This window comes from Musca vetustissima, unplaced genomic scaffold, assembly GCF_032173495.1.
Source record: "Musca vetustissima isolate MV318-11 ecotype Yass unplaced genomic scaffold, APGP_CSIRO_Mvet_v1 utg229954, whole genome shotgun sequence".
In the NCBI taxonomy this organism is placed as follows: domain Eukaryota; kingdom Metazoa; phylum Arthropoda; class Insecta; order Diptera; family Muscidae; genus Musca; species Musca vetustissima.
Window position 1 is genome coordinate 1 of NW_026879398.1, and position 26,188 is coordinate 26,188.

The 26,188-nt window shown below is 33.3% G+C and overlaps 5 protein-coding genes across 5 annotated transcripts; 3 read left to right on the plus strand and 2 right to left on the minus strand.

Moving 5' to 3' along the window:
* The first annotated feature begins 118 nt into the window (after positions 1–118).
* On the plus strand, positions 119–3,377 carry LOC133324279 (transferrin 2-like). The gene is made up of 7 exons (XM_061533125.1): positions 119–173; positions 303–730; positions 809–942; positions 1,005–1,165; positions 1,553–2,019; positions 2,081–2,245; positions 2,301–3,377. The coding sequence occupies exons 1-7, from the start codon at positions 119–121 to the stop codon at positions 3,375–3,377; spliced, it is 2,487 nt and encodes an 828-aa protein (XP_061389109.1).
* A 2,342-nt stretch (positions 3,378–5,719) lies between these two features.
* Positions 5,720–11,087, plus strand: LOC133324284 (phosphoacetylglucosamine mutase-like). The gene is made up of 3 exons (XM_061533129.1): positions 5,720–5,827; positions 9,459–10,899; positions 10,966–11,087. The coding sequence occupies exons 1-3, from the start codon at positions 5,727–5,729 to the stop codon at positions 11,071–11,073; spliced, it is 1,650 nt and encodes a 549-aa protein (XP_061389113.1). The 5' UTR covers positions 5,720–5,726; the 3' UTR covers positions 11,074–11,087.
* A 994-nt stretch (positions 11,088–12,081) lies between these two features.
* Positions 12,082–12,843, plus strand: LOC133324280 (phosphomannomutase-like). The gene has a single exon (XM_061533126.1). It carries the CDS (start codon positions 12,082–12,084, stop codon positions 12,841–12,843), a length of 762 nt encoding a protein of 253 aa, XP_061389110.1.
* Positions 12,844–13,026: 183 nt separating this feature from the next.
* On the minus strand, positions 13,027–14,769 carry LOC133324282 (kelch domain-containing protein 4-like). The gene is made up of 4 exons (XM_061533127.1): positions 14,656–14,769; positions 14,291–14,599; positions 13,803–14,223; positions 13,027–13,736 (listed from the first exon to the last, which is right to left on the minus strand). The coding sequence occupies exons 1-4, from the start codon at positions 14,767–14,769 to the stop codon at positions 13,027–13,029; spliced, it is 1,554 nt and encodes a 517-aa protein (XP_061389111.1).
* A 9,417-nt stretch (positions 14,770–24,186) lies between these two features.
* LOC133324283 (uncharacterized) lies at positions 24,187–25,952 on the minus strand (the record flags this gene model as incomplete). Its single annotated transcript, XM_061533128.1, has 2 exons — positions 24,187–24,965; positions 25,926–25,952. Coding segments are annotated over 2 exons (806 nt in total), but the record flags the coding sequence as incomplete, so codon positions are not given.
* Between the last annotated feature and the right edge of the window lie 236 nt (positions 25,953–26,188).

Genomic DNA, 26,188 nt, shown 5'->3' on the forward strand with positions numbered 1-26,188 from the left:
CGTGTTGTTGTATTTATTCGTCAGTGTATTTGGGCGTGCCTTTTAATATTTAATTATTTTTGTTCTGTTTGTTTTTTAAAAAAATGTTCTTATTTGTTTAATCGAAAATACGTGCAACATGTGTAATATATTATTATTTATTGCATTGCTTTTGGCAATTGGTCACATAAATGGTAGGTTTTATAAGTGAAATTTCATTTTAGGGCGTTGGTGGACAGAACAAAATCCGACAGATTAGTCGACGCAAAAACTAGGCTAAACAACACTTTAATATTTATTGTGTTTTTTTTTTTTATTTTTAGCCCAATATAACTTTGTTGAACAAAAAGTGGACCATGTCATTTGGTGTACCAAAAGCCAGGAAGAACAATACAAGTGTCAGAATTTAACTCAAGCAATTGAACGAGATCGTGCCCTGTTCGATGATGCTCTATTGAATCTGACATGTTTTAAGGCATACAGTGCTGATGAATGTATACATCACATCGATCACGAAAATGCCCACATAACATCGCTAGATGCTGGAGATGTTTTTACCGCTGGTCGTTACAATTCCCTTATTCCACTTATGCAAGAAAAATTCGAAGGTGGTTTTACAAATTATCACTCCGTGGCTGTTGTAAAAGCTGGTACTTTACAAGATGTAACAAGCTTGAGAGATTTGCGTCAGAAAAAGGCTTGCTTTCCTTGGGTAGGCAGTTTGGCTGGATGGATAGTTCCTATATACACGGTAAAATTAATCATTAAAACATTTAGCTATTGTAATTAATTAAAATTAATTAATTATTATTGTCAAAAAAAAAAATAGCTACAACGTGAGGGTGGAATGGAGGTCGTTGATTGCAACAATCAAGTCAAAACTGCTGCTAATTATTTTAACAATTCATGTGCTGTCTACTCATTAATTGACAAATATAATCCTATTGGTGATAATTCAGATAAGTAAGTTGGAAAAATAAATGGGATTAAAATATCGCTTTAATATACTATAACATTTTTTTAAGGCTATGCACTTTATGTACTGGCAAAATTCCGGTGGGACGCTGTTCAGCTGCGGATCCTTACTATGGTTATGATGGTGCATTCCGTTGCCTTCTCGAAGCAGGTGATGTGGCGTTTCTACGTGATTCAACTGTTTTTGAAATGCTTGAGAGTCCTGAGTTTAGTAAGTATTGAACAATTTTTTTATTTTGTGTCTACAAAAAAAAAAAAAGTTTTGATGATTTCAGTCAATTTATATTTCGACTGACATGAAATGATGATAAAATTATTTTGTAGAAATTTCTACTTTTCTTAAATTCTGCTAAAAAATCGAAGAATTAACTTATTCTCTTTGAATAATAAAAGACATTTTTTTTAACTACAGAAAAATTCAGATATGAGTTTGATTCACTCAATACGGTACATATCGTAAACAAAGAGTTGTTATATTTAGTTATATGTACAAGTGGTTAAAAAATTAAGAACTACTATTATAATTTATTTTATTTATTATTAATACATGTACTTTTTCCTGTTATTTAATAATAATGCCATACTTTATTCATTACAGAAAGCATATCTCCCGAACGTTTTGAACTATTGTGTCGCGATGGAAGGCGTGTTCCGGTTTCAGAATTTCGCCAATGCAACTGGGGACTTATACCATCAGATGCGGTGGTCACGTCATCGGCAAGAACATTTTTAGAACGAAAAAAATATCAGAAATTTTTGAGAAAAATTGTTGAGCTCTATTCGGATGGTCTAAAAGACGACCCACAACAACAGGGCAATTCGAATCGAAATAGGGGATTTAATTACGAAAACAATTACAATAATGAACGCAATAATCCCTATGACAATTATAATTCCCAGTCGTATGATCAATATAATCGCAATCGTTTTTCTAATGCTCGCAACGATCGTTTGGATAGCAGTTTTACTACCGAACGTACCGATAATCTCAATACTTCTGTGCAATATGTAAAGTTTAACATTTTCGAATCGAAACGCTATGGAAAAACAAATTTATTATTCCAAGTAAGTTTTAATTTTTTGTTGTTTATAAAGAGTCAGCAGAACTAATATTTTACATTGTTAGGATGTTGCCAAATCCCTGGCAGTAATCAATGAGGACGATCAGTCATTCAGCAAATATCTGCAGAATTCGATTGATTACATTTATGGCTTACGTGAATGTCCCGTACCTTCAATGACACTATGTGTAACATCTGACCCTGAACTGGAGAAATGTATAAAAATGAGGGTAAATAGAATTCTTGTACATATTAATGCAATTACTTAGACCTTCACTCTTTCAGATCGCCCTTAAAGCACAAATTTTAAAGCCAGAGTTAATTTGTAAGAAAATGCATTCCCATATAAATTGTATGCAGTGGATACAATCGGGTAAAGCTGATATTGCAGTTTTCGATGCAGGAGACGTATATACCGCTGGCTTAACATATGACTTAATTCCCTTTATGTCGGAAGTTTATAATCTTGGTGAACCGGAATATTATGTTGTGGCGGTAGCCAAAGAAGAAGATCGCGATACTGAATTGACCTATCTGAAGGGAAAATATACCTGCCACACTGGTATAAATACAGCAGCTGGCTGGACATATCCTTTGGCACATATGATTTCAAATGGCTGGATAAGACCATATGGTTGCGACTCAATAAGAGCTGCAGCTGAGTATTTCACAAAGTCGTGTATTCCAGGTGCCATTAGCAATGAATATAATACTGGGGTGCCTTATGACAGTATGTGTGATCTCTGTCATGGAACAAGTTATCGTTATTGCCGTCGTGATGCATCTGAGGACTACTATGGTCATACGGGGGCATTCCGGTGTCTAGTGGAGGGCGGTGGTCATGTTGCATTTATGAAACACACCACAGTTATGGAAAACACCGGAGGAAAGCGGAAAGAATGGTGGGCACGTAATGCTCTAAATGACGATTTTGAACTACTCTGTACCGATGGCAAACGAGCTGAACTACAAGACTATAAAAAGTGCAACCTTGGAAAGGTAAAAGCAAATGCAATTGTTACACGGGGTGGAGTCAATTATAACGAAACAGAAATTAATGCCTATATAAATCTCTTAACATATGCCCAACAATTGTATGGACGTAAGAATGTTGATGCGTTCAGTTTCAGCATGTTCTCATCGCCATTAAATTACTACGATCTTATCTTCCAAGATGCCACACGGCAATTGAAAGTTATTCCTCCCAACCAGAGACGTTATGACATTTACTTGGGTAGCGATTTTATGCGTGCTAGACGTATTACCGACTGTCATGCTGGATCCATGAAAATTTCAACATCATTCTCAATGTTGCTGTTCTCAACGGCATCATTGTTCTCTTTGCTAAGAATCTCTGTTTAAAAACAAACAAACATATCATTTTTTATTGAGAAACCAAACATTCCAAACAATTTACTATTAAGAAAGAAAGAAAAACTCGAATTGTTTTTATAGGTACAAACATCATTGATTTATATAGCACAACATATTTTTACAACTATAATTTAACATACATATATATAGCTAGATATATATAAAGCTGTATTTTATAGACTAGTGCCTTTACAAAAATCATTTATAAAAGTAACAAATTCCGTCCATATTTTATACAAATAAAAAATTAAATAAAACTATTTCATTGATTTGTGTTTAATTTATATTGAATATGGGTACACTAATAATTAAAGTACAATTATAAATAAGTATAATTAATGTAATGTTTTGACTGTTTACATTTTCAGAATGGAAATAAATTCACAATAATGGATCTTGGCATCAAACTTGAGAGACAGCTTATATCCAGTTGGTCTCCCTGAATGACCTTATTAATAGACCTTGTGTCATATACTGTCGAATTCGCTTAAGAGAAACCGCGTAATTTCGGTAATTTTTTTGCTCTTATGCAGGATTTTCAATTAAGGACCTCGGATAAGCAAAACTTGCGTTACGCTTAAACAATGCGTTCGATCTGAAAAATCGTGAAATGAATAAATCAAAAAATTAATTGAGTAAGAACTTCCTTTTTTTGGTATGTTACCGTAATGCAAAAAACTACTATTTTTAATTCGATAACACTTTTTCCCTTTTCCTTTATATCGAAGAAAATAGTAAAATTGGGTAGATTCTTGCAGTACGGGAACAGACCAATTATTAACTTCAATTAACTATTAAGAAGTTCAATTACTTCAATTACTATTAAGAAAGAAAGAAAAACTCGAATTGTTTTTATAGGTACAAACATCATTGATTTATATAGCACAACATATTTTTACAACTATAATTTAACATACATATATATAGCTAGATATATATATAAAGCTGTATTTTATAGACAAGTGCCTTTACAAAAATCATTTATAAAAGTAACAAATTCCGTCCATATTTTATACAAATAAAAAATTAAATAAAACTATTTCATTGATTCGTGTTTAATTTATATTGAATATGGGTACCCTAATAATTTAAGTACAATTATAAATAAGTATAATTAATGTAATGTTTTGACTGTTTACATTTTCAGAATGGAAATAAATTCACAATAATGGATCTTGGCATCAAACTTGAGAGACAGCTTATATCCAGTTGGTCTCCCTGAATGACCTTATTAATAGACCTTGTGTCATATACTGTCGAATTCGCTTAAGAGAAACCGCGTAATTTCGGTAATTTTTTTGCTCTTATGCAGGATTTTCAATTAAGGACCTCGGATAAGCAAAACTTGCGTTACGCTTAAACAATGCGTTCGATCTGAAAAATCGTGAAATGAATAAATCAAAAAATTAATTGAGTAAGAACTTCCTTTTTTTGGTATGTTCCCGTAATGCAAAAAACTACTATTTTTAATCCGATAACACTTTTTCCCTTTTCCTTTATATCGAAGAAAATAGTAAAATTGGGTAGATTCTTGCAGTACGGGAACAGACCAATTATTAACTTCAATTAACCGATTTTTTCGATAAACCCGAGTTCGCTTATCCCATGGCCTATAAATAAGGTCACCAAGATAGCAATCGAAATCGGAAAACAGCTGTTTTTTCTCAAGTCTAATGTCAAAAATTTCGACTTTGTTTACGTTTTCATAATGGAAGTCAATTCACAATAATGCATTTTGACAGCAAACTTGATAGGTATCGATAATCAGCTGGTCTCCCTTGCTGACCTTATTTATAGGCCATGGCTTATCCGAATTCGACTGCATATGAATATTCACAATAATGGATTTTGACAGAAACAACATCTATTAATAAGGTCACCAAGGCAGGAATCGGAGAACAGTTGTTATTTCTCAATAACTTGATTTGCTGCTAATAAACCATGGATAGCAACCTTGAAACATCTGATTTGCTTGGAATCAAGATCTACTAATAAGGACACCCAAGTGAAATGTTAAAAGTGATATGTTAAAAGTGATATGATATAATGTATTTTGGTAGCCAACTTGAGAAACCTTGGTCTCATGTAAACATGACATCAAAAACTGCTGATATAATCGATAAGATGAAATATAAATCGATATTGACACAAGAGAGGTATCGATACGTTCGACGGTGTCATCGATAGTTTGTCAACTCTAGTCACTTGGTGCTTTTGTTTGGATTAAGTGGGGTCGGTCCACATCGGTCATCAGGGTTCCAAAATACTTTACCATTTCGAAATATTTAGAAAAAACTTGTAACATAATTTTCAGTTAAAAAAAGAAACTGAATCACAATGTCGATTAATTTGCGAACAGTATATGCTTTTGCTCGGGAAATGTATCAAAAGAAATCGAACGATCCCATACAGTATGGAACAGCTGGATTCCGTGGAAAGTGAGTAACATATATGTAAATATTATGCTGCTGCACCCCCTATAGATATCTTCACAATACATAGGAAAACCGGCTGATAGTCAATTTCTATTAATAGAAACAAAATTTAATTTCCATATTAAAAAGAAAAAATAAAATCTTTAAGCACTTCCTATTCGACCTATTTTTCGGTTGAAAGGTTGCTGTGTTAACAAAGAAATCGTAAAAGGTGTAACATGTGCATTGTCGATTCAAGAGCTAAATGCCAAGTGGTCTGGTTTTTCGTTGCAACAACAACAACACTACATCTATAAGAAATGGGCACAACTGGAATGTGTTTATAACAACACTTTTACTTTTTAGGTTTAGTTTTTTTTGCCACCTCAATACTACACTCGCATACAAGGCAAACACGATATCAAAACGAAGAAAATGAACAACTAGTTTGCCAATGTAGGAGGGTACTATAGGAGTTCAGCAATACGACCATTTATCAAACACGAAAAGTGGTACCAAAAGTAGTTCAAGAAAAGCAATACGAAAACTTCAAGATACTACTTAATAAGATAACGAAAAGTACCTAGTATTTGTCTGTAATGAATAGACCTCGGATTTTTGCATATTTTTTATGCTTTATCCGATTGGACTCAAATTTTGTATTTAGGCGTTTCATGCTTTAATTGATCGATATTTGGGGTCATGTCAAAAATATGCAAAAAATATGCAAAAAATATGCAAAATATATGCAAAAAATATGCAAAATATATGCAAAAAATATGCAAAAAATATGCAAAATATGCAAAAAATATGCAAAATATGCAAAAAATATGCAAAAAATGCAAAAAATATGCAAAATATGCAAAATATATGCAAAATATGCAAAAAATATGCACGGTATGCTAGGTCGATATGCGATAAATATATGCAAAAAATATACAAAATATGCATTGTCGATATGCAAAATATGCAAAAACATGCAAAATATGCAAAATATGCAAAAATATGCAAAATATGCAAAAATATGCAAAATATGCAAAAATATGCAAAATATGCAGAAATATGCAAAATATGCAAACATATGCAAAATATGCAAAAATATGCAATATATGCAGAAATATGCAAAATATATGCAAAATATGCAAAATATATGCAAAATATGCAAAAATATGCAAAAATATGCAAAATATGCAAAAATATGCAAAATATGCAAAATATGCAAAAAATATGCAGAAATATGCAGAAATATGCAGAAATATGCAAAATATGCAAAATATGCAGAAATATGCAAAATATGCAAACATATGCAAAATATGCAAAAATATGCAAAATATGCAAAAATATGCAAAATATGCAAAATATGCAGAAATATGCAAAATATGCAAAATATGCAAACATATGCAAAATATGCAATATATGCAGAAATATGCAAAATATGTGCAAAATATACAAAATATATGCAAAATATGCAAACATATGCAAAATATGCAAAAATATGCAGAAATATGCAAAATATGCAGAAATATGCAAAATATGCAAACATATGCAAAAATATGCAAAATATGCAAAATATATGCACGGTATGCTAGGTCGCAATATTAAAGATAGAACTTTGAACTTTTGCACATATATTATTATTACTCCTAGGATATTTGGTATTGGAAATGGGATATATCGGTCCACGTTTTAGTATATCGCCATATAACGGTTATATATGTTTGCATGTTTTATACATATATTTAGCAAATTTTTCATAATGCCCCAAAAATCTAACAGTTGAACCATGAAACGCATACATACACAATTAGATTTCTATAAGTTAAAAATAAAGAAAGCACACAAATTCGAAAACTACCCTGAATTTTTTTTTTTGATTAAAATGATTGCATTTGTGAAATATGTTGCTCATATTTGCATATATTTTGCATATGTTTGGATATGTTTGCATATTTTGCATATATTTTGCATATATTTTGCATATTTTGCATATGTTTGCATATTTTTGCATATTTTGCATATATTTTGCATATTTTAGCATATATTTTGCATATTTTATGCATATATTTTGCATATTTATTGCATATCGACCTAGCATATTTTGCATATTTTTTGCATATTTTGCATATATTTTGCATATTTTGCATATTTTTTGCATATTTTGCATATGTTTGCATATTTTGCATATATTTTGCATATTTTGCATATTTTTTGCATATTTTGCATATTTTTTGCATATTTTGCATATTTTTTGCATATTTTGCATATTTTTTGCATATTTTGCATATGTTTGCATATTTTGCATATATTTTGCATATTTTTGCATATTTTGCATATTTTTGCATATTTTGCATATGTTTGCATATTTTGCATATATTTGCATATATTTTGCATATTTTGCATATGTTTGGATATGTTTGCATATTTTGCATATATTTTGCATATATTTTGCATATATTTTGCATATTTTGCATATGTTTGCATATTTTTGCATATTTTGCATATGTTTGCATATTTTGCATATGTTTGCATATTTTGCATATATTTTGCATATTTTAGCATATATTTTGCATATTTTATGCATATATTTTGCATATTTATTGCATATCGACCTAGCATATTTTGCATATTTTTTGCATATTTTGCATATATTTTGCATATTTTGCATATTTTTTGCATATTTTGCATATTTTTTGCATATTTTGCATATTTTTTGCATATTTTGCATATTTTTTGCATATTTTGCATATTTTTTGCATATCTCGTGCATATGCAAAATATGCAAATATGCAAAAAATTAAAAAATATGAACCCTTCTAATAATTCTAAATCCTTTGAAACGAATTTGTGTCCAATCAGAATTTCGATATCTTCATTATTAAAAAATATGCAAATATGCAAAATCCGAGGTCTAGTAATGAAGATATATATATACATATATATTTATCATCCTCTTCGAATGCTCTTATGACTGTGTTATTTTCAATTCTGAAATCTAGTTCATCTCCACAATTCTGCTTCCATCAATTTATAGGTCTACGTAGTTGTATAAAAGAGAATATTTTGATAGGATCAGATCAGGGGACTACGGCTCCGATATTATTGTAAAAATGAGGTTTCAATTAATTTATAGATCTCCTTAGTTGTATTAACGAGAAAAGATACAAGGGATCAATCCAGGGTAATACGGCTGCGACACTATTCAGCCTTATTCTGGATATTCGTTAGAGAGAGATTTCGCTTGTGAAAAATGTTTCGCTTTCACATTCTCGCCTTATTCTGAATGAATAGGGAGAAGCAAAAAACGCGAGAAGCGGATTCGGATTTTCGAAAATGGTGGTTGAAAAAATATTCGTGTTGCCATATTGTAATTTAAGTTGTAATATGTGTTGCCCATTTGTAATTTAATTTTGAAATATTTTATTTATTAATTTAAAAAAATGTTATTTTAACTTTATAAAAACATAAAAATAAATTAAAAGTTGAAAATTTGCCGAATAACTTTATAGAGAAGAGACAAAAACTTCACGGTGAATTTATGTCCAGAAAAGGACTGATTGCTATCTATATCAATGTATATTCTGTTTATTTTTGATTGACTTTTCTAAAATATTTTAAAATAAGCCAATCGATCACTTATCTTTTTTTCTTACTACAGAGCTGAAAATCTGGACAGCGTCATGTTTCGTATGGGAGTTTTGGCAACCCTAAGATCTCGCGTACTTGGCGGCGCTGTCATTGGTGTTATGATTACTGCTTCACATAATCCTGAACCCGATAATGGTGTTAAACTTATTGACCCCAAAGGAGAAATGTTAGATCCCAGTTGGGAATCTATTGCCACAGAGTTAGCCAATGTCACCGACCAAGAACTTGAAGAACAAGTTGGAAAAATTATCAAAGAGAATAGCATTGATGTTAGTTCCTCATCGAATGTTTATGTAGGAATGGATAATCGTTATCATAGCCCACGCCTATTAAAGGCCGTTGCTGATGGTGTTATTGCTTTGAAGGGAAACGTTAAAGAATTTGGAATTGTAACAACGCCAATGATGCATTACTATGTGGTGGCTGCCAATACCAAAGGTGCCTATGGACAGCCAACTGAGGAGGGCTACTATACCAAGCTCATTACAGCTTTCAATGCTCTACGCGGTGATAAATTAGAAAACGGCAATTACAAAAACCTGGTATTGTTTGATGGTGCCAATGGTGTCGGGGCACGTAAAATGTTACAGTTCATCAAAAGGATGAACAACACCCTACAAGTTGATGTCTTCAACAAAGGCGATGGAAGAATTAACCAGGATTGTGGTGCTGATCATGTTAAGGTACAACAAAAAGTCCCCATATGTATGCCGAAGGCTGAACCTAACACACGGTGTGTCAGTGTGGATGGTGATGCGGATCGTATAGTATACTTCTTCACCGATGAGAATGGTGTCTTCCATTTATTGGATGGCGATCGCATTGCTACCTTAATCGCCGATTATCTTATGGACATGGTCAAGAAATGTGGATTGGAACTAAACTTGGGTCTGGTACAAACAGCCTATGCAAATGGTGCTTCCACTGATTATATTGTTAACAAATTAAAAGTACCAGTTGCGTGTGTTCCAACTGGTGTTAAACATTTACATCACAAAGCTCTGGAATTTGATATTGGTGTTTACTTTGAAGCCAATGGTCACGGCACAGTTATATTCAGTGACAATGCCAAAACTTTAATAAAAAAGGCGGCGGACGAAGGAAATGCTGAGGCAAAACAATTCTTACTGATTATCGACGTCATAAATGAGACAGTTGGCGATGCCATATCAGATATGCTACTGGTGGAAACTATTCTAAATCATAAAGGTTGGGATGTCAAGGATTGGCTAGGTTGTTACGATGATTTGCCCAATTTGCAATTAAAAATTAAAGTGCAAGATCGCAATGTCATAACGACAACCGATGCTGAGAGAGTTTGTGTAACTCCTGTTGGCTTACAGGAAGCAATAAATGAAGCAGTAGCTAACTATAAACGTGGTCGTTCATTTGTGCGGCCATCAGGCACTGAAGACGTTGTTCGTGTCTATGCTGAAGCAGCAACGAAAGAGGTAAGTTAACGATGTAACATTTGACTTAATTTGTTTATTAAATGTCTTCTATTTTAAAAAACTTAGGATTGTGAAAGTTTGGCCTATGATGTCGGCATTTTGGTACATAAGATGGCTGGTGGTGTTGGGCCAGAGTTGGTGCACCCAAACAGTTCTGTTAAAGCTCACTTCTAAAAGCTCATGAATTTATAAGAATCACATACCTACTTAAGATGTTTGCCTGCCTAAAACGGATATTTTATCAAATGACCAATATTGTTAATCTCATTTTATACTACAGATGTGATTTTTTTTTTATTATATATGTATATGTTATGTGTAAATTGCCGAATGTGGTCATTTTATATAGTATTTTAGGAGGAACAGTTGTTTTTAATCAATTAATGGAAACAAATGCAATTTTTGAGATTATTATCAATGTGGTTTTGTTCTATCAACATTTAATTTAAATTATAGACGAAAAATAAAGAATATATTCCATGCATTTATACTGCTAGATGGTATAACTTTTTACTACAATAACAATTTTTCGATTATGATGTTTGTTCCGTTCCAGTACCTAAAATAATCTACTCTTCTTACCAGTTTTGTTGCTTTTAACTCGAAACACGTAAAACTTTCAAGTAATTTTAAGAGAACACAATTCAAAATGGAAGCAATGCCAACTTCTGATTAAAAGAGTTTGAAAAAAACTGGAGTCAAATATGTGTATAATTAACCACAAGACTTAGAGTATGGCCCAAATATCTGGACAACCCAACAAAAATACAACATCTGCATTTATTATCAAGCGCTGTTGTTATTATTGTTGTGGCGAAAACTTATTTTAGAATCTTTAATTTATTTTACATTTCTTTTTAAAGCAAATGCTTAGTACATAACATTTCAATTTTATAAATTTATGAGAAGATGTGGAAATAGCTAGAGTTCTTAAGTTTATTTTATTTTTATTAGTGAATGGTTTTATCAGTACATTTACATTGTACCGGATTTAGTTAACCCAGTCGGTTTTAATTGTCAATTCCATTGCGTATTTGTCAAATAAATCCTCCTAATGTAGGTTAACCCTGCAAAAATTCTAATTTTGCGATTGGTACGTGGTATTCCATTTATTTTGTGCCGGTGAATAACAAAGGGAGCAATACAGTTGGGAGAAATACAAAACAACAGGTGTTAACCAATATGACAACATTAAAAAAGGATGAAATTTTGCTGCTTTTTGATGTAGACGGAACCTTAACCATTCCACGGTCAACTGTAACACCTGATTTTGAAGAGTTCCTATACAATGAAATCAAACCACGAGCTACCATCGGTATCGTGGGCGGCTCGGATCTTGAAAAAATGTTTGAACAACTGAACGGACGCAAAATTCTGGAAAAGTTTGATTTTGTCTTTCCCGAGAATGGTTTGGTCCAGATCGACAAGGGTCAGGAAGTTGGCAAACAAAATATAATCAAACATTTGGGCGAAGATACTCTTCAGGGCTTCATAAATTTTGTATTACGTTATTTATCGGAATTGAAGTTGCCATTTAAAAGAGGTACATTCTTGGAATTTCGCAATGGAATGATGAATATTTGTCCCATTGGAAGGCAATGTTCGAGGGAAGAACGTAATATATTTGCCGAATATGATAAGGAACACCATGTGCGCAGCAAAATGATTGAGGTGCTGAAAAAAGAGTTTGCTGATGTGGATTTAACATACAGCATTGGAGGGCAAATCAGCTTCGATGTTTTCCCTAAAGGCTGGGACAAAACGTATTCCTTGCGCTACATTGAGGCCAATTATAAATTTAAGGAAATTCATTTCTTTGGCGATAAAACCGATCCCGGTGGCAATGATTACGAAATTTTTATCGATCCTCGTACCATTTCACACAAGGTGCAGAGTCCCGATGATACCAAACGCATATTGCAAGAAATATTCGGGTTAAACTAAAATACCTACACATTCCAAAAGAAACAAATTGCATTTAATGTATGTTTTTGTAAATGGAGGTTTTCCTTATTAAAATGTTCAACCAGAACTGTGTTTAATTACATTTAATGTTACATTTCTCTATAATAAATGTGTTATTCAAAATTTTTGTAAATAAAAATATTTATTAAAAGCTTTGCAATTCTAATCGGTGTCCATTTCTGAATCATCCTCATCTTCGTCATCATCGTCGTCTTCATCATCATCATCGCTTTCGTCCGAGTCACTGCTATCACTGTCTATCCAGTCATGAGCATTCATATCATTTGGAATAATTGCCTTCCATTCATCCAATTTGTGCAAGTCCAAAGCATAGAAGTCATTGAAAGTATACTGCTTGTTATCCTCTTCGTATAAGCCACCGTATATGTACAAAGTACCTTTGCAAACACATAGACCAGGATTCATTCTAGGCGAAGGTACATTTTTCGGTCTTCTGTTGGGGAAAAGACTGGGTACTTTTGGAAGAGCGGCGGTTGGTTGTGATGTTGTGGGACCTGCCACGGTAATTGTAAAAATGCCATCACTAGTAACCGTGGTTTGTGGTTTTGTTCCCTCTTCCTCCTTCATTTCAATGTCAGATACCCCCTGTTTCGTTTCCTTCTTTACTGGTTTAGTTTTCTTAATAATTTCAATCAGACGCCATGACATTGCTGTTAGGTCGAGTGCCAGCAATTCATCGCCAAATTGTCCTTTTACATCTTCTTCGTCCTCATCTATGTCCATGACACCACCAAAGCAATAAGCTTTTCCATTGGGGGCTGTGCAACAGCCGACACTGCTACGTGGCAAGGGTTTGTAGCCACCACATTTATTGCTAACCCACTTGAATTTGTTCGAGTCGAGTGCATTCTCTATTGATAATAAAAAATTAATAAATAGATGTATAGTTTTTATTGTAAAATGTGACAAGAACTTACTGTCTGGTGTTAATATATACATATCCGTATGCGTTATACCACGGTCAACATCTTTCTTCATTTGCGATTTGGAGTAGCCTCCCCAAACAACAATTTTTCCCTCAGGTGTTGCAGCCATGCAACAAGCCGATCTTGGCGGGGGAACTACTGCACCCCCAATTTCTACTTGCATCCAAGTATAAGATTCTAATGAGAATATATGAATGTCATTAAAATAACGATATGACTGGTTATTGTCATGGAAGCCGCCAAATACAAAAAGTTTCTTTTTGGCAACAACCATACGGTGGCCACTGCGAGCACTTGGTCCATTTGGTGTATTGATTTTTTCCCATTTTCGCGTCTTAAGACTCATCATCCACAAGTCTTTGTAGTGATAGAATTGCATTTGCGAAGGACTAGCATGTTCACCACCAAAAAGCTGAAAAACGAGAAGTAATGTATCATTCTGGACCTAATTATAATTCAGGATTTAAGATCTATCATACCCATATTTGTCCTCCATCTGTGGCAACAGTGACCATTTGATGGCCGCTTCTAGGAGCTGGTCCTCCAGGGGATTTTACAAGCTTCCATTCGTTTTTACTAATATTATAGAAAAACAGGTCATTGTATACACACACCCTTTGGCCATTGAAAAATTCACCACCGAACAGTATGAGCTCTTCTTTTTCTGGATGTGTCACTAATGAGAAGCTTGATCTGGGGCTAGGCGGTGTGGCGCAAACTTCTTCAGTAACAGTCTTCAGTCTGGCTTCTTCTGCTTCCAACTTGGCTACTAACTCGGCAATATCCGCCTAAAAAAGGTAACATTTTAAGAACTACAGCAACAACAGTGTATAGCAAAAATTACCTCGCCCAACTTTTCAAGCATTTTCTTTTGCTTAGCTGCCAACTTCTTATCCGTCTTCATGGCAGTCTTTTCAGCTCCTTTACCCTTTTTCTTATTTTTATCCTTTTTGCCCATATTTGATGTTTTTTTAGACGAACTTTAAAATGTTTCTTTTTACAAATATACCGGTCGATTCCGAGTCGAGTTGAATCAAAATAAAAACAAAAGTCTGCACGTGTTCTAGAACTGACATTAAACCGATGTTATTATCGATAGTTCTTTATTGTGATTGATATTTTGTTAATATCGATAAGAGTGTAATGTCATGTTGTGTGTGGGTTTTTACGTACACGAATTAAAAACGCCCGAGATTCATAATACTTGAAAGAAATATCTTATAGTCGAATTTATTAACTCATACGAGTATTCCTCTATGGAGGGTTTCACCAAAGACATAGAAAACGTAAAGACTCGACAAAATGCATTTTGACAATATAGTTTATAAAAAAATATCCAGGGGGAATCAGGCATAACAGAGGCATGTTAACAATAAAAACGCAAATACGCGATAATGTGTGTATAAAATGTAAATAAAATCAGAGGTCTGAACTCAAAATATATATTTTCATTTTATAAGCTTAAGATATAGCACTAAAAACGTTTAATATTGTTCTCTCTGTTGTTATGATATCGTAACAACAGAGGAAAAGCCATCTGTTGGTAATTGCGTACGTATCAATTGTCCTATCGTTTCACTCCTTTTCGACTGCTTCTAACGCCATCTACCAGTTATCGAAAATTCGAAAATAAAGGCAAAGACATAGAAACCGTAAAGACTCGACAAAATGCATTTTGGCAAAATAGTTTATGAAAAAATATCCAGGGGGAATCAAGGTTAACAGAGGCATGTTAAGAATAAAAACGCCAATACGCGAAAATGTGTGAATAAAATGTAAATAAAATTAGAGGCCTGCACTCAAAATATGTATTTTCATTTTATAAGCTTGCGATATAGCATTAAAAACGTTTAATATTGTTCTCTCTGTTGTTATGATATCGTAACAACAGAGGAAAAGCCATCTGTTGGAAATTGCTTACGTATCAATTGTCCTATCTTATAAAGGCAAAGACATAAAAGTATAAAGCAAAGACATAAAAGTATAAAGATAGGACAATCGATACGTCAACAATTTCCAATAGATGGCTTTTCCTCTGTTGTTACGATATCATAACAACAGAGCAAACAATATTAAACGTTTTAAACGCTATAGCGCAAGCTTACAAAATAAAAACAGATTTTTTGAGTACAGATCTCTAATTTTATTTACATTTTATACACATATTATCGCGTATTTGCGTTTTTATTGTTAACATGCCTCTGTTACGCCTGATTCCCCCTGGATATTTTTTCACAAACTATTTTGTCAAAATGCATTTTGTCGAGTCTTTACGGTTTCTATGTCTTTGGTACATAGTAGATGAATTGTTTTTATAACAGCGTTTGTTTATTAAATACTGCTCAAGCGGACAATTGGAGCCTAGGAACGACGATACGCCCAAATCGCATATGATGGCAAAAATATGCACTAGGCGGAAATGAGAAATGATATACCATCAGAATGGTATCGTGTTCATGTCCATTTTTATTCACTTTACATATGTTCTTATTATCAATAAAATTTTGGATGAATTAATAAAAAGGCATTGGTTTAAAGTTTTCAGTTGGTATTAAAGAAATTGTTACCGTAGACAAATACAATTAAAACTTTTCAATATTATAAAGAAAAAAGTTTAAAAAGTCGTTATATTCGGCCGGGCCGAACTTTATATACCCTCCACCATGAGGTGGATATTCAAAATGCCTGAATCCGATAGAATCTTTTAGGAGAAAACGTAATACCAAATTACAACATATTCCGATGAAAAACATGCCAAAACCAGTAAGGAAAGTTCAAAAATCGGACGGGCCCGACTATATGATACCCTTCACCAATACATGTTAACATCTACAATATCCTGTAGATAGAAAGGTCATAATATCTTTAGAGGACCATTGAGATGAAATCGGGCGAAATTAAATGTTCTATCTAGACAGACATTTCAACCAATTGAAAAAACCCCATACACACCATTCTGAAATCAATGAAAAATTGTATGTCAAACGGACAGACTTGGATTCTTTGGTGTACCATTTGTATGAAATCGAGTCAAATTATGTATGGGGGCTGTATATAAACACATGGACCTAATTGAGTAACCGTTGCGTACATAATTTGTTTTTTGTAATCACTACATTCAATTTAATACCCTCGGCCAAATTTCGTGTAACTACCATTTACATAAAATCGAACCACAGTGTGGGGAGGGGTATAAATACCGAATATTGGGGGTACCGCTATATGGTGGCTATCCCGAAACTTGGATCAATATTAATCATTTTTGTTACGGAGGTTCGCTATACATTAGGAAACAAAAACGCCAAATTACAGCCAAGTTATTTCGAGGTATAGCAAACAACATGACAATTTTACACAAAGATACGTTTCCACGACAGAGGGTTTACGTTTCCACGACGATCTGAAACGACATTACATCCTTCTTGATAAGAAATTAAAAACTAAATTTGATTTTAGAGATCAATTATAATGTAGCATTTTGGTCATTGTGAGTTTGTCTTATAAAAAATACGTAAACATATTATTATTATTATTATAAATTTAAATATTATATTTTTTAGAAATCCATATACCACATAATGATGAAATTTATGGAATTTTGACCCAATTTAACACAACTAAAGATATTTCAAGGACTTCAACAAAAGCTTTTATAAATCATAAATCTCACATGTAATGTGATTTTATCTGGATTTAGTACAAATATTGCAAATCGCCACATATAGTTCAACTTATCGAGAAGTATTAGCTGACTTTTCGGATTGGTAGTGGTTCCGATGATAATTTAAACAAATTGGTAATGCCTAGCTGGAATAATGAGATTTGCTTCATTGACAGTCTCAGCGGAAGACATGTGCACTGTAAAGATATTTTCCACGGCTAATTTTAATTAATAATAGTTCCTAGTAACAACCAAAGAAAGTCCAACCGCAGCATCGAGTTCCTGTGAAAGCTCAATTGATTCGGATACGTTTTTCTAAATTTCCACATATTTCGTCTTAGCGTGGTGGAAGAGTGTGTCACAATGTATCTCAAAGAATTACACTGTTATGCCTTCCTTCTTTATCCGATTCGTTGTTATCTTCGGCTTTAACAACGTCGAACATGACAATTTGAAATAAACAAAATTGTAAATGAGTATGATTTACATAATAAATAATTTGTTGTTTGTGTGTGTGTTTTTTTTTCAAACAAAATACTGCTCCACTTTGCTATGACAGTCTCTTTGAAATTGCCTTTTTGTCAAAATTCCAGTGCATTTCAGAGAATATAAAAATCATTTCACCCAAAAGTTAACATTATGTTATGTCACCATATCGTGACATAACATAATGTTATACCACACCATCTATATAGGAAAATTGAAATTTTTCAGGAAAATGCATTACAATTGTGAATAACAATCAATAGATGGCGGCACCGTTAACTGTTATACTGTTATAAAACTGTTATACTATTAATTTTCATCAAAATTTTTCCAAAATTAATTATTAATTATTTTTGATTATTTTTTTGATTGATTTCCGCGAAAATTGGATGGAAAAACAAAAAAAACAATGTTTTTTGTTCACGGATAAAAAAATTTTCCGCGAAAATTTTTATTATCCGTAATTATAGTCAAGACGCCAACCTTATCCAACATTTTCGATAAAATTTTACGGTACGTTACGGTATCGTATATCGTATTTTTTGAGTGGAATTTTTGGGAAATTCCTTTTACTACTAGCCAGCAGGGCTGCCATATTTGCCGATTTATCGGCATTTTGACGATTTTTCACTCTAAAAATGGGAAATGCCGATTTTCCGATTTTTGCCTCAGAATTGCCGATATTTCAACAATCGACACAAATTGTCTAACTTTTTAATTTAACACGGCGTTACCATACAAACATATAAAATTGGCAGCTTTAAATCATTGTAACTATCGGCGACTCGCCGCAGCCGTTTTCAATGGCTTAGATATCTGCATTTTTTGTCAGCATTGTACTCTGTCTAGTTTACATTTTACATCGAATAAGGAAAATCTTTAGACTCCGAGTTTAGGGAGTTAAACTTTCTGAATTTTGAAGAAATTTTTGAAAATGCAGAATATAATTTAAAAATTTTCCGAAATTAAACGTGGGGACTCCAATTTAGCTTTTCCAGTTTTGTCTAAATTTGTACAAAGAATTATGGTTCTTCCACACTCCACAGCAAATGTGGAACGAATTTTTAGTCAGGTAAACCTTAACAAAACTAAAATTAGAAGCTCATAATTCAAATTGTTGTAATATCAAAATTGATAATGAATTACTAAAAATGTGTAATAAAAATATGTACTAGTTTGTGAGTTATTTTTATGACCTTAATACCTGTGTTATACGTAAATCTGAAAGATCTCACTAGTGTACATAATAATTATTATATTTTAGAAAAATCTACATTTTTTATAGAAAAATGAACCTTTTATGTTATTTTATTATACAGAATTGAATTTGTTATATTTTTTTAATGTAATAAACAATATTGATTTGTTATAAACCAAAAAAAATGAATTTATTTATAAATTATATGCTGCCGATTTTTTGCCGTTTTTTAAAAATACAAATGCCGATTATGCCGATTTTTTTCTGAAAAATTGACGATTTTTCATGAAATTTAACTGGCAGCACTGCTAGCCAGGCCTACTAGCAGAGTGTAATAAAAATTATTCTCTCACTTGAGGAATGACTGAAACAGAAAAAACATATTCTTGATTTTTTTCATTTTTGAAATTATTATGTCCGCCTTCCTTGTTAAGCTAAATTTTTTGTTGATGCCCCTGGGAAATTCAGAGTTGTTACGATATCATAACAACAGAGCGAACAATATTAAACGTTTTAATCTCTTTATAGCAAAATAAAAATATATATTTTATGTGCGGATCTCTGATTTTATTTACATTTTAAACAAACATTTTCGGGTATTATCGTTTTTATTCTTAACATGCCCCTGGATATTTCTTCATAAACTATTTTGTCAAAATGCATAAAGACTCGACAAACAGACAAAAATATTAGGTCATCCCATAAGTTTCTCCCCCTTTCATACCAATTTGCATATCCCATCTTGATCAAATGCCTATGTACCGTTGTATTGGGAATGGTAGTGCCATCCACTATCTATGGCGGATTTGTTTAAATTAAATTTAAATTTCATTATAAAGACAAAATAAAAATTATTCAATAACAGTTTTCAACAAAAAATGTTTATAAATATTGTTAATAAACAACATCTCACAATTTATCTAACTTATCTTCATCGATTCAGTTGTATCGGGTTGTAAATCGGTTTGTTCCAGGTCCAATGTGGTCCTTGAAAATATAATTTTAAAAAATCTACACCTTGTAGTTGTTCTTGAAAAAATAATCTTTAAAAATCCATGACTTATTTATGTCATTAAAAAATCATCTTCTGTCTTTGATTATGTCCTTGAGAAAAAATATTTGTAAATAATCCATCCATCCTTGTATAGGCCTTTGAAAAATGATTTAAAAGAAATCCTGTGTTGTTGTTGTAGCAACTGAATACATGATGTGTGTCATTCATTGACTGGTTCTGCTTCCTCTACCTTCAAATTCAGGGAAGTTGCAACTTGAACGGGTTGCGTCCAAAGAGAATTCGGCGATAGATGAGTCGGCTTAGCTGGGCAGTTGAAGAGCTACAACGTGTCGTGTGGTCCAGAGGTCTGAATTTTTGAAAGATTTTTCTCAGAACCATCCTCCTAAATAAGTAGCAGATTTCCAATGGCGTTTCTTGATAATTATAAGACAAGAAATCTTAATATTTGAGAGATCTCCCAAAGGTATTCTAAACAAGTAGACTTCGAAAAAAATACGAAGCCTCTAATAGGACCTGTTAATAATTGGTATACCTCCTACAGGTCTCCTAAATAATTGAGAGAACTCATATGGCTCTTTTTGATAATTTGAAGACCTCCCAAAGGAATTTTAAATAATTAGGGATATCATATGTTTGGTTTTTTAACTTTTTTGAGGCCATAAGCGCCAATTTTAACTCCCAAAAGCATGGATTTTTAGCAAATTATTTTTAGGACCACCCTCTTAAATAATTATCAAATTTTTTATAGGTATTCCTGATAATTAGAAGATCTCCTTATGACCCTATGTGTATTTGGGGACTTCTAAACCGTTACGAAACCTGGTGTAGAACATCTAAATAATTTTGAGACTCCCTATAGATCATCTAAAAAAATAAGTGAGAGAGCTCTTATGGATCTTCTTGAAGATCTCCTACGGGATTTATAATAATTGGGACATCGCATATTGGTATTCTGGGTCATTAGAAAATCTCCTATCGGCTCTCTTAATAATTAGAAGAGTTCCCATAAAACACCTTCAGAATTAAAGGTCATCTACAGGTCTTATAAATAATTGGGAGGCTTCCCATAAGTTCTCTAAATAATTAGAAACCCTTCTATAAGACTTCAAAACAATATAGACCCTTTGTATAGGTCTTCTAAACAATTTGAAGATGTTCTAAAGGCCTTCCGCATAATTGAGATATGCTATAGATATTCTAAACAATCCGAAAACCTTTTACATGACTTCAAAAAATTACGAGACCTCATATAGGTCTTCTAAAAATATAGGAGGCCTACTATAATAATTAGAATACCTCGCATAGACCCTCTAAATAGTTAGGAAACCTTCTACAGGTATTCTTAATAAGTAGGAAAGCTCCTACAGGTCTAAATGAAGAGACCTCCTATAGGTATTCTAAAAAACTTTGAAAATCTTCTATGATTTTCTAAATAGTTACGAAACCTTACGCAGGGCCTTTGAATATTTTACTAGTAAAGGCCCTGATATTGCAATGATCAGTAAGGATTTCTGCCATTACTCTTATTTCAGTTTTGCTCAGGTTCAAAAGTGAGTGCGTCCTTTTGGTAGACAGAGTCGGCCAAATGGATCTTGACACGTTGCACCTACCTAGGTTCGTTGTGCAAAGTTCATAGGCTCTTTCGTCGAAGAACGCCTCATAGTTCCGGTAAAGATAACATATGGGTGGTTTGATTGAGTCATAAATTGCTAGATCTGTGGATTGAAGTCCTCGTCTAGTTAGTTCGTCTGCTCTTTCATTACCCAATATGCCACGGTGTCCTGGTACCCAACACAGCCGATAGCTGTAAGTAAGTTCATCCAAAGCTGTTCTACACTTGAGGACGGCCTCAGATTTGATATAACAAGATTTGATGGCTTTATGAGCCGCTTGACTATCCACGAAGATAGTCACCGGTTCAACGAAGTCTGCATCCAGACTTTTTTTATCAATTTCGTTAATTTCAGCTTGGAAAACACTACAGTTGCAATCCAGCTTGTAGGTTAACTCAAGGCCTAGCCTTTCACAGTAGACGCCTGTCTCTGTACCTTCTTCCATCTTGGATCCGTCTCTATAGAAGGCCAGATCGTCCAGAGGAGAGTTACTTCGGTTCCAGTCGTCTCTACTAGGAATAACGGCATCTATATTGTCAAATTTCAGGACTGGTGATATATAGTCGCTTAGTTTTACGCGTTGGTCCAATGTCATACCTGGCTCGTATAAGATACGATCATGCCCAAAGGTACAACTTCGCCAGAGGTTTTGTTCATGTAGCCTTATAGTACGTTTAAATTTAACCGGATTTCGTTAACCCAGTGGGTTTCAATTGTCATTTCCTTTGCATATATGTCAAATAAATCCTCATAAAGTAGGTTAACCCGGTAAAAAGTTCTAATGTACAAGGAGTTTTAGGGTGCTACGTTCGGCCTGACACTTAATGCTGAGGCCCAGAGGCTTAAAATTCAGCATTGCGTTCAGAGCTGCTTGTGGCGTACTCCTCCTGGATCCTGTAACTAAAATCGAGGTGGCTCTTTATTCCTTATCTAATTTACTGGATGTCGACTTGTGGCGCAGACAGTTCCACCACACAAGGGAGCCATAGGATAGGATGGGCCTTACCACAGTTTTATACAACCAGTGTATAGTCGATGGTTTGTTTTGCATGCATAGAGTGCAATCAGCCTTCTCTTCGCCCGTTCCTCAGCGTTCCTATTCCATCGTAATTACGGTCCAGGATTGTGCCAAGGTACTTTGCTTCGGAGATATATGAAGTTGAACTCCATCCAGTGTTGGTCGAGCTAAAACGCTGAGCTTACGCTTCCTAGTGAACATTACCAGTTCCGTCTTTGTTGAATTTACACCAAGGCCGTTCGCCCTGGCCCAACGGGACAGCGTCAGTAAGGCTCTTTGCATAACGTCCGAGATTGTTGACGGAAATTTTCCGGAAATCAATATCACCACGTCGTCCGCATAAGCAACAACTTTGTTACCTTTCCCGTCCAGTTCCATCAGTATTTTATTATTTACCAATAAAGAGGTCTGACAGAACTAAATCACTAAGGTTAGCTCATAAAAAAAGAGTCCTCAGAGTACTTACGATAATTTTTTTCTATAGAAAGAGGAGTCATCAGAGTACTGAGGATTTTTTCTATGGAAAAAAAGAGTCCTCAGAGTACTGAAAAGTTGAAAAGTTTGGAAACAGCTGATTACTCTTAGGGTAGTTCACACATTAACAATTGTTGTTTGTTTTTATTTAATACCTCCATAACAACTTATTTCGATTACAGATTCTAATAACAGGAAACTGTTTTCTTCTTTAAATTATTTAGATCTTCAGAATTAATGCAATTTCTTCCTTTAGACCGCCATTATCTCTCCCAAGGCACTATTTTCATTTTCTTCCTCGAATCATTATCGTTTAATATTTCCTTCGTTTATATTCAGTTTTACAAAGGATGCAAATGAAATCATCAGGACATTGTTAGCTATTTTATGCCATTACAGAACTATTCGTAAAGCTAAGTGCGTATCCTAGTGGCAAATGGTCGTATAACAAAATTATGCTATTTTTATTTATTTATTTTTTTTTTTTTGAATAGATCTTGTATAAATCGTTTGGAAAATTCGATTTTAGAGACTGGTTTAATATTTTTACAGAAATTTAGAAAAAATCGATTCAATTTGCAAGTTACGTTCTTTGACCCCATTTACGGCGAATGTCGTGGTTATCGTGTATTTTACATATATAAAAAAAAAAACAAAATAAACTTGTGTACACATATTTGTATTTATTGTTATGTAGTTATTTAAGAAAAATATGTGATTAGAAACGTTCGAATAAAACATTTCGAGTTTAGTTATTTATATCTAATGCATATTATTTGTTCGTCTAAAATTGTTCGCCAGTGTTAATGACATTCACAGACATTAATAAAATAATAATAATAAGATTTTCATTTCACAAATACATAACGACATATGTATGTAATAATAGTAGTGATGTTAAATATATTTTTTAATATTTCGTTGATTTAAGATTGCCACTGCTTAGGGAACTGCGACCACTTATAGACCAATTCGAATCAAAACCACATGCTGAATCTGAGTCAGAATCAACATTGAGATTGTGAGCGACAGCACCCAAACCCAACGGTGAACGTAACTGATTGGGTGTGGTTGGCATACTGCTGTAGCCAGTATTAAAATTTGAGCTTGATGTCGAAGATATGGAATCTCTGGGTGAATCTGTTGTATTGGAGGCTATTGATGAACGTTTTACATTCTTTTGGCGTTTCTTAACACTATCTAGACCTGGTGGTGGTGGTGGCATTAGGGATTCATCTTCATCGTCGTCGTCATCATCATCATGTGTTGCAGCATTACCGTTTATATTGTCTGCAGAACCCCACGTTTTATGTAGCATATCGAATTGTTTGCTATTAATTGGTGCACTCGCCCTCGATCCCGGTGCCAGGTGATGCATTGACGATGGCGTGTTCTTCTTTGGCATCATTGTTGATGATTTTTTCATCATCATCGGATGCAGATGATGCTGATTCCGCATCGTACCACCGTGATGAAGATGATGTGGATAGTGATGGTGACGATGGGGCCGCTGGTGAGGGAGACTTGCTGTTGAGGCTGCGTGTGGATGATGATGATATTGATGAGTTGGCGGCGGCATTGAGCTCCCATTGCCATTGCCCACACCCAAGAAGTTGCTGAACGCTTCGGTCGTTTTCTTCACTCGGACATTCAAAGAGCCAATCCGTAGGAATCCCGAATCTTTTTCGACTAGAATGATAAAATTAAAATATACATTAAAAATATTGTATTAAAATAGGTATATTTGTTATAAAATTAAGGGAACCAACTTCTTCTCTGATAAAAAAAATGATTATTATGGGATTGTAACTTCAACTATTCAAAAATTTAAATCTTAATTATATAGCCGTCATATAATTTTCTGAATTGCCCATCACAAAGTAGATGGAGAAAACTTTGGATTTAAAAAAATAAATAAATAAAATTTCACCAATTATCTTAGCTGATTTTTTCATTTCAAATATTCTAGTGAGCGGAATTTTTTTCTGAAAAATTGAATTTGAGAATGATGAGGGTTCCCTTAAGTGAATAGAATTGGTCTGTTATCGTACTGCAAAGAATATACTAATTTTTACATTTCAATATCACAAAGGGAAAATTGTTATCGAGGTCAATATTTGAATATTAGGTTCGTTCGTTTACTCAATAATTTGTAAAAAGTATTACAGTATTACAGTAGTATTAATAACTTATTGTTGCTTCAATCAGCTGTGTCGATACAATATTTTTACTCTTGAACGAAAAATTCGTATTAACTCTGCAAATTCTTACCGAGTAAATGTTACTGGCCAAGAAAACGAACGAACCTATTGTGTAATTGAAATACCACTTTGATTTTACCCAAGGTTTATTCATAAGGTTAACAGGAAGGCGAATTCGTGCCTTACTCTTCTCTTGCTGTCAAAATTTTAATCGCGAAATACAAAGCAGAACACGTTTAAAATTCCAAATATCTTTCAAAAGAGCGTATTGATAGGATTGTGCACGAATATTTTGTTTCGAATAAAAATATTTTTTGTTTATTTATTCTTCAAACAATAAATTGACATTCAATGAAGACTTTGAATTCGCCTCCTTGTTAACCTTATGAATAAACCTTGATTTTACCCACATTTCCAACTATTTGATTACTTATTTTAAACTACTCACCCGAGGGTTTTCTCTTTGCCTTGATTTCTGTAAAACATTGGAAATAAAAATTATTTTTTTTTATTAAATTACTACATGGAAATACCAAAATTAACAAAAATTATTAAAAGCATCAGCAGAAAAAAATGACCGTTGTAAGAAAATGAAGCCATGTATTAATAAAAAATATACATGCGGTGTCCGAAAATGAGTTAAGATTATAAAAATGTGTGAAAAAATGTCGAAGCGAAAAAAAACTTACCCTGTATTCATAAAAAATATAT

Excerpts from the sequence above, each read along its gene's own strand:
- LOC133324280 (XM_061533126.1), top strand. The coding sequence starts at position 12,082 with ATGACAACATTAAAAAAGGATGAAATTTTGCTGCTTTTTGATGTAGAC.
- LOC133324284 (XM_061533129.1), top strand. The coding sequence starts at position 5,727 with ATGTCGATTAATTTGCGAACAGTATATGCTTTTGCTCGGGAAATGTAT. Across the intron at positions 5,828-9,458 it reads ACAGCTGGATTCCGTGGAAA|AGCTGAAAATCTGGACAGCG; the intron begins GTGAGTAACATA and ends TTCTTACTACAG. Across the intron at positions 10,900-10,965 it reads CTGAAGCAGCAACGAAAGAG|GATTGTGAAAGTTTGGCCTA; the intron begins GTAAGTTAACGA and ends TAAAAAACTTAG.
- LOC133324279 (XM_061533125.1), top strand. The coding sequence starts at position 119 with ATGTGTAATATATTATTATTTATTGCATTGCTTTTGGCAATTGGTCAC. Across the intron at positions 731-808 it reads GGATAGTTCCTATATACACG|CTACAACGTGAGGGTGGAAT; the intron begins GTAAAATTAATC and ends AAAAAAAAATAG. Across the intron at positions 943-1,004 it reads ATTGGTGATAATTCAGATAA|GCTATGCACTTTATGTACTG; the intron begins GTAAGTTGGAAA and ends CATTTTTTTAAG.
- LOC133324282 (XM_061533127.1), bottom strand. The coding sequence starts at position 14,769 with ATGGGCAAAAAGGATAAAAATAAGAAAAAGGGTAAAGGAGCTGAAAAG. Across the intron at positions 14,600-14,655 it reads TGCTTGAAAAGTTGGGCGAG|GCGGATATTGCCGAGTTAGT; the intron begins GTAATTTTTGCT and ends TACCTTTTTTAG. Across the intron at positions 13,737-13,802 it reads GTATATATTAACACCAGACA|AGAATGCACTCGACTCGAAC; the intron begins GTAAGTTCTTGT and ends TATTATCAATAG.